Source organism: Fukomys damarensis, unplaced genomic scaffold (genome assembly GCF_012274545.1).
Source record: "Fukomys damarensis isolate Sample0158 unplaced genomic scaffold, DMR_v1.0_HiC HiC_scaffold_33, whole genome shotgun sequence".
Classification (NCBI taxonomy): domain Eukaryota; kingdom Metazoa; phylum Chordata; class Mammalia; order Rodentia; family Bathyergidae; genus Fukomys; species Fukomys damarensis.
The window spans coordinates 56,679,265-56,686,359 of NW_022900945.1; the positions used below are offsets into that span (position 1 = coordinate 56,679,265).

The 7,095-nt window shown below is 60.0% G+C and overlaps 1 protein-coding gene and 1 long non-coding RNA gene across 7 annotated transcripts in view; one reads left to right on the top strand and one right to left on the bottom strand.

Annotated features, from left to right (window-relative positions):
• Positions 1 to 708: 708 nt before the first annotated feature.
• LOC104857438 overlaps positions 709 to 7,095 on the top strand; it is a 16,510-nt gene continuing 10,123 nt past the window's right edge. For all 4 annotated transcript variants that reach the window (XR_004515084.1, XR_004515082.1, XR_004515083.1 and 1 more), the window contains exons 1-2: positions 709 to 786; positions 5,577 to 5,703. This is a non-coding gene — a long non-coding RNA (uncharacterized LOC104857438). The remainder of the gene's footprint in view (positions 787 to 5,576; positions 5,704 to 7,095) is intronic.
• Positions 780 to 7,095, bottom strand: part of Ints3 (integrator complex subunit 3) — a 38,636-nt gene continuing 32,320 nt past the window's right edge. For all 3 annotated transcript variants that reach the window (XM_010617316.3, XM_010617317.2, XM_010617319.3), the window contains 10 exons: positions 6,142 to 6,295; positions 5,013 to 5,081; positions 4,228 to 4,303; positions 3,750 to 3,863; positions 3,417 to 3,465; positions 2,464 to 2,631; positions 2,209 to 2,309; positions 1,983 to 2,055; positions 1,734 to 1,890; positions 780 to 1,618 (listed from right to left, as the gene is read on the bottom strand). In XM_010617316.3, the coding sequence (XP_010615618.1) occupies positions 1,541 to 1,618; positions 1,734 to 1,890; positions 1,983 to 2,055; positions 2,209 to 2,309; positions 2,464 to 2,631; positions 3,417 to 3,465; positions 3,750 to 3,863; positions 4,228 to 4,303; positions 5,013 to 5,081; positions 6,142 to 6,295 (1,039 nt within the window). In that variant the 3' untranslated portion in view covers positions 780 to 1,540. The remainder of the gene's footprint in view (positions 1,619 to 1,733; positions 1,891 to 1,982; positions 2,056 to 2,208; positions 2,310 to 2,463; positions 2,632 to 3,416; positions 3,466 to 3,749; positions 3,864 to 4,227; positions 4,304 to 5,012; positions 5,082 to 6,141; positions 6,296 to 7,095) is intronic.

The following is a 7,095-nucleotide window of genomic DNA, read 5'->3' on the forward strand; positions in this document are numbered from 1 at the left end:
GCCCGCGCCCGCCTTCTACCCCGGGTCTGCGCCGCCTTCTCAAGTCCCTCCTCTGGGGCTTCAGCTTGCAGTCGGTGCGCCTGGGCACCGGGCTCCAGCGCATCTCTCCCTCGGCAGCTTTTTCAGCCGTGATGGAGGGAGGGTATCCGGAGAGATCTTGGTTCCAGGCCCATTTGTTTTTTGGAGGGCGGGCGCGGGGTCTTGCTACGTAGTTCAGGCTGGCCTGGAGCTCTCAGCGATCCTCCTGCCTCGGCCTCCGGAGTGCTGGGAGTACAGGCGTGCGCCACCACACGGGGCCCCATTTGTTTCTACAAGTCCCAGCTCCATAGCCAAAGTCATGCTCCCCTCCAGGTATGGGCAGAGTGAAGTAGGGAAAAGGTGGTGGCCCAGACACGCAGGTTTCCGGAGGGGCCACGCGGCACAGGCCCCTCGCTTTGCACAAAGGGACGATGACTGGGGCCAGCCAAAGAATGCTTTCCAGCCTGGCTTTAATTGAGCAGCGGAGTCGGGAAGGACAGGAAGAAGAGGAGGCCTCTGGTGGTTTAGATCTTCAAAGGGAGGAAGGAGAGGACAACCCGGACTCTGTGGAAAGGCCGTTTGCAGGCTGCGTCGGGAGCAGCTGCAGGTACCCTTCGTTCCTCAACTGGCCTGGTCTCTGAGACTCCTTCCCAGGCGGACCCGTCCAGACCAGGGGCCGAGTCAGCGAGCCGGAGGACGACTCGCCCGGGCCTCCGGGCTGGGGGCAGTGGGCAGAGGCGGTGCCAGCTTCCACGTCCACACCGACAGGTCAGTGCCTGGCTCACACCTCCGTGGTAAAGAGGGGTGGGGAGGGCAAAGCTGTGTCTATCCTGCCCTCGGTAAGGCGGTCAGGGCAGGGACACTGAGGACACAACTGGGGCGCCAGCGACCCTGGAGCTCTCTGTACACGCACAGGGTAAATGCGGGCACCAACTCGTGCAAATGTTCAGGCTCGTTTTATTCTCATTTAAAACCAACTTTTAAAACTGGATTATCTCTGAAAAAAAAAAAAAGTAGAGAGAAAAAATGAAAAAGCCAAAACAGAACCAAGGAAATGGGGCCATGTCACAGTTCTGAGGAACCTGCCTCTGGGACTCCCCGGATCCCGGCCCGGCTTTAGGGGCCAACCTTAGGCCAACCCACACTTTGGGCAGTGTCGGCTGGGGCCTCCCCTTCCGGCTTCCTCCTCAAGGCTGCGGCATCTGCCCCGATGGGCACCGATCACGTGGCTGTGTGCGGGGCGGCCACGACTCGTCGGTTCAGTGACTCAAGGCGGTGGGGAAGCAGCACTGCCTTCATGCTGGCCGCCCTGCCCAGCGGCCCGGTCATCACCTTCCTGGGCTGAAGCAGCTCCTGGAGAGACTGGCGGGGGTGGGGAGCAGCAGGACAGGAGGGGCCTCAGGGAGCAGCTCATCCTCCCACTGGGCGAGCTGGGAAGGAGAGGCCATTTCCTGCACATCCCTGGCCCAGTTACCCTCCGGGAGGAGGGCAGTCAAACTGGGGGTGGGTCGGGACCGGGGCCTCAGTCACTGTCCGAGCCCACTGCAGAGGACCCCTTCCGTTTCCGCTTGGTAGGCTTCGGTTTTGTGTCTTCCTCCTCCTGCAAGACGTGGGAGAGGAGAGAAAATCACCACCCTGGACGTTGGCCGGCCCCACTCCTGGTCTGCTGTCCCTTCCTCCCGCACGCTGCTGGCACCGCACTGCCCAGGTCTTACCGAAGCGCTGCTGGAGCCCGACTCCTCTTCGGCGTTGGGGGGCTGAGTGGCATTCTTCCGACTCCGAGGGCTGGACAGAGCCGCCTTCCTCCGGCTCTTGGGTGGCTTGGTTGAAGAGTCCTCATATTCCTCAGCCAGGGAGAAGAGGTCGCTGAACCTAGAGGTCAGAACACGGGCTCAGAGCCGGCACCCTGACCCCTCCTGTGGCTGCCTCACCACTCCTCGGGGCCGACGCGGAAGGAGGCTCACTTCATCTTGTGGGCTTCGTCACAGCTGGCCTGGACGTGCTGCAGGGCCTGGAGGATTGGCGTCTGGCTGAAAACTAGAGAGGGGCGGAGAGAAAGGACAGTGAGCCCTCTGGGAGCCCGTGTGTCCTTCCCAAAGCTGTGCTCCCCAGGGTGTTCCCTGCCCCAGCCTGGCTCAAGGGGGTCAGACCCAGGCCAGCGCTGTAAGACCCGACCCGGAGCAGGCGTACAGTTCTGCTTGGTGTTGGTCAGGTTGAGCCGAAGGCCGTCCAGGTGCTCCAGGATCTGCTCCAGGGTGAGCTGGGCCAGCTTGCTGCTGGAGCTCCGCAGGCTGCGTGGGGAGGCAGGAGAGCCGCTGAGCTGGGGAGGGTGCCCAGTGCCAGACGCCCTCCACTGCACAGGGCACAGGCGGCCCACGAGGGAGGGGCGGCGGTCACGGCTTTGTAACACCCATCCCGGGGCAGGCGCCAGGGACCGGGCCCCACCTCTGCCTCTTCCGAGGGAGGCTGTTATTCTTGATGAGCAGGGCCTTGATGTGCTCCGCCAGCAGCTCGTCGTGCTTCATGCACCAGTGCCGCAGGATGCTGGTGGTGAACTGGTCGTCGGGATGGCAGGGCCGACTCAACACCATTTTCACCATCTCCTCGCTGGGCCTGGGGTGACAACATGAGCTCTGTGCTGGCCGGCCGGCCCTGGGCACTGCTGCCCTCCCTCATACTCCGCTGCGAGTCCCGCTGCGACAGCAGTGAGAGGCTTCCTTCTCTGTGGTGGTGCAGGAGCTGCCTGTATGCCGGGGAGGAGGCCTGCCAGACCGCCAGCCTCCCGCAGAGCAGCGAGGAAGGGGACCAGGCTGGTGTCCGGCCTGAGGGCGGCCGGAGAGGGCTGTTCCCACGTGCGGCCCCCTGACTTCCCACTTGCTCTGGGACACTGCACTAGTGTCTCAGGCAGGCAGAGGGTAGGAGGAGAAGAGAGCTGTTGGCCCATTTACGGGGGATGCTGCTAACGTGCGCGTGACAGAGAGGGGCCTTCCGCCTCTCACCGGGCAGCCCTAGCAGGGAGCGCATGGCCCAGCTGCTGCTCTGGGCGGGCAGAGGGCAGGACAGGAATGACCCCTGACTCTGACCCATCCTCCTCCTGATTAGCCTGTGGTGTGCAGGGGCTACCAGGACCAGAGCTGCCACGGCAGCAGGAAATAAGGGTGTCCGGTCCCCACTTCCTCACCTCCGCGGGCAGCTCCTGGTGGGCAGGGCCGCAAAGTCAGAGGAAGCCCAGACCCCAGGGAGCTGCTTGTTTCTAAGTGACACTGGGTGAAGGGCAGAGTAAGCAGACATCAGGGACGGGAAAGAGAAAGGGCAAAGAGAGCAGGACCAAGCCCCTTGCAACACTAGCTCTTGGTACGTGGGACCGACAGCTAGGGAGCCCTGGGGGTGGAACTCACTTCTCTCTTCGGAGCTGAAGCAGCAGGCAAGACAGGGCCTCCGGGTGCTCTGTGGGGAGAGGGGCCATATCACTCCTGCAGGAAATCTGGGCACCTCTCCCATCCCCCTGCGGGTCAGGAGCCGAGCAAGCACAGCCTCAGACTGAGAGCCGGGGAGCGTCCTGTCCCTGACCTCGGCCCAGCACGCAGTCAGAGTCAGCCGGCAGGGCTCATGATGGCCTTCTCCGCACTGGGGTCCTGGGAACAAGGTCCTGGCTCACCCAGAAGCTGAGAGGCCTCGGCTCTGCCCCAGCTGAACACTCCCGAGGAGCTGCAAGCTGCAACCCTACTCACCCTTGTACTTGAGGTGCTGTAGGATAGGGATTATGGTCTCCAGGGGAATGTTGTGGGCCAGGAAGAGCTGCCAGGCACAATACTGCTCAAAGGTTTCCCAGTCCAGGCTCTGGACTGGGAGAGACAGAAGAGACCTCTTGTTCTCCTCTCTCTCATACCCCCTTTCAACACAGCTAACCAACCGAGGACCCGCACCCCGAGCAGGGGTGGCACAGACTCGGAGCCTTTTCCTTCCCACACAGCCCTTATTTCCAGTCTTCACAGGGCTTCTGCGTTCCCACTGGCCCCAAGGCTCGAGGGACGAGGGAAAAGGTCCCATTTTCCAGAACGGGAGAGAACTGGCCCACGACCACACAGGGTGGCAAACGGTTCTTCTCCTTCACTTTCTGGCCCAGAACCACCTTTTCTGTTACTGCAAAGTGCACAGGGCCGCACCCCTCTCCTCTCTCCCGGGGACCTGAGAGGCCAGGCCACTTACTGAGTATGTTGAGGACTGAGTCCTTCCGAAACATGACCAGATTCCCCATCATCACATGGCAGACCAGCTCCTGCAGCTACGGAGGGCAGCGAGAGAGCAGACCTCTTAGCCCTACAAGGGGCCTGAGGCCAGTGAGAGGGAAGGTTTCTGAGGATGAAGGGGGCTGCGGAAACAGCGACAGGCCTGACTGGGAACCACAGTCACGTGAGGAAAAGCAGTTAGGAGACATTGCCCGTGCCTGGTGACAGAGAGCACCGGAGCCTGAGGAGCCAGCAGGCCCAGGGAAGCTGGGCCCAGAACTGCACTGGGCAGGGAAAGGGGGAGGCAAGAGCAAAGAAAGGAGGTTTCCTCGTTGCTTGTTTCCTCTGAGTGCAGACCGAGTGGATGGGAGAAGAAACGCGGTCCCAGTCCAGGCCTGAGCAACACTGCGATCGTGTGGGGCCTCTGCAGGGTGGCAAGGTCAGGGGAAATGCTCCACCTGTTTCATTCTGAGCCCAGAGGCAGGCCGGCTGAGACCTGAAAGCCAGCGACCTCAGCTGTCCCTGAGGAAGCGGGAGTGTCCAAAGAGTAAGGAGAACGAGGGACGCTCGTCATCAGCTGCCCCAGCCTGCCTCCCTCCGGCTCGCTTTCTCTTCCTGCCCCAGGGCCTAGGGTGCAGCCAACCGCTACCAGGAGATGGGGTCGGTGCGGTCCGCTCCTGCTCCTGTCTGCAGGCCTGGAGAGAGCACAGCCCTGTCCCCTAGTCCCGTCTTCAAGTGTGTAGGATGACAAAGCTCAAGATTCACCTGTGCGGAGTCAATAACAGCCACGATCATGTTCAGCAGCTCCCCACTCCTCAGCGTTTCATCTGGAAACTACACAGAAAAGGAGGGAAGGAGCTCAGAGTCTGCCTGGGTCGGCAGGAGGGACCCCGGTGTGAATCCCTCCACAGAGACTCAGCAGCTGGGACGCTGCTCTCGTCCTGGAGGCCCCACACCGTCGTCATCTGTGCATGCGCACAATGGTGCGGGTAGGAGGAGTCAGGCTTCAAGAAGGAGACCAGAGTGGGCAGTTCTCTGGGAGCAGCAATAAAACATGACGTCCCTGGCAGCAGAGAACGCTACCTGGGAGCCTCCTAGACAAGGAAAAAGTGTGGAGAGTGTGTCTGGGCGTGCGGCAGGCCCTTCACCGTCCTCCCTCCACGTTTTTGGTACCTGGGGTCAAACTCAGGACCCTGGGCTTGCGAAGCAGGCGCAGTGCCCTGAGCTACATCTGGGGCCCCCTTCCTCCCTGCTCTCTTGGCTGGGGTCATAGCTCTGCAGTCAGGGCCACACCCTGGCCCTCATTTCTCTCTTCCTGGGAACTTGCAGCAAGAAGAGGAAGAGCTGATACTTCCTCCTCTGTTCCAGTGGCAAGAAAAGACCGCAGCCGAACTGGGGAAATGAAAGTGAGACTGCGCCACAGGAGCCCTGGTCTTTGGGAAGTCTGAGAATCCAGGTGGGTCATAAGCCTGAGACGTCTGAACTTGGACCCGGGTTGGGGGCCCAGAGCTGAGAGCTAGGTCCCAACTAACGCCACGGTAAAGCTGAAGGACAGGAGTTCTGGAACTTCAGAGGACCTTCAGCCTTTAAAGCAAGAGGTGCTGGACCAGGGACTTAGCTCAGCGGCACCATACCTGCCTCGCAAGCCCAGGGCCCTGAGTTTGATGCCCAGTACCAAAAATGAGGTGGAATGCTGGGCATGGTGGTTCAGTCCTGTCGTACCATCCCAGGCAGAGGCAGGACTGCAGACTGAAACCCACCCCGAACAACTTAGTGACCGAGACCCTGGTTCAACCAACGCCACAAATGAAAAGGACCAGGGAAGCAGCGTGAAGGCCCCGTTCCAATCCCCAGTACCACGAGAGAGGGGCGCCCGGGAAGGGGAGGCACTGACCTCGGTGTAGATGGACGGTGTGAGGTGGCACAGGAGCCGCACGTCGTCCTCCTGACAGGCCTTCATGTCCATCATCAGGCAGGTGTGCAGATCCCCCAGCTGGGTGGCCTGGGCGAACGACTCGTAGAGGTTCATCTTCCCCGCCGCGGCTTTGCTGCAAGACCAGCAGGCCTGAGCCGGCAGTCAGCCATGCGGCAGTGTCAAGGGCCTGCCGGGCCCGCTTCCAGACGCCCTCATCAGCCCTCCTGCGCGCTCAGGCCAGACGTTGTTCCCCAAGGGTTCCAGAGCCTCGGGCTGGGAGACACCCTTCCATCTCCTTCCCTTGGGGTGGGCTGGAGAGAGCCCGTTAGGGAAATGATCACGTAATACCTGGAACATTAGCTCAGAATGGCTCACAGACTTACATGTAAAAACTAAAGCCATACAACTGCTTTCTTTGGGGGAGGGTACCAGGGATCAAACTCGGGACCTCAAGGCAGGCAGCACTGAGCTAAATCCCCAGCTTAGGTGCAAATCTTTGACACAAAAGCATAAATGACAAAAGGAAAAACAGATGCATTTGACTTCATTAAAAATAACTTTCTAAAAAATCATCTTTTATTTTATATTCCTCTTCTGAAGTTTCATTTCTTCTTTCTTTTTTGGTACCAGGGATCAAACTCAGGACCTTACACTTCCGAGGTAGGCTGCGGCACCACTGAGCTAAATTCCAGGCATAAAAATGTAACTTTTTAAAGCCAGGTGTGGTGGTGCACACCTGCAATACCAGCACTTGGGAGACTGAAGCAGGAGGATCAAAGTTTTAGCTAAGTCTGGGCTACAAAGTGACTTAGCAAGACCTGTCTCGCAAGAAATGGGCCAAAGGTTTAGCTCAGTGGTTCCACACCGCCTGCTTCAAAAGCACAAGGACCAGAACTCGAACCCTGGTACCCAAAAAAAAAAAAAAAAAAAAAA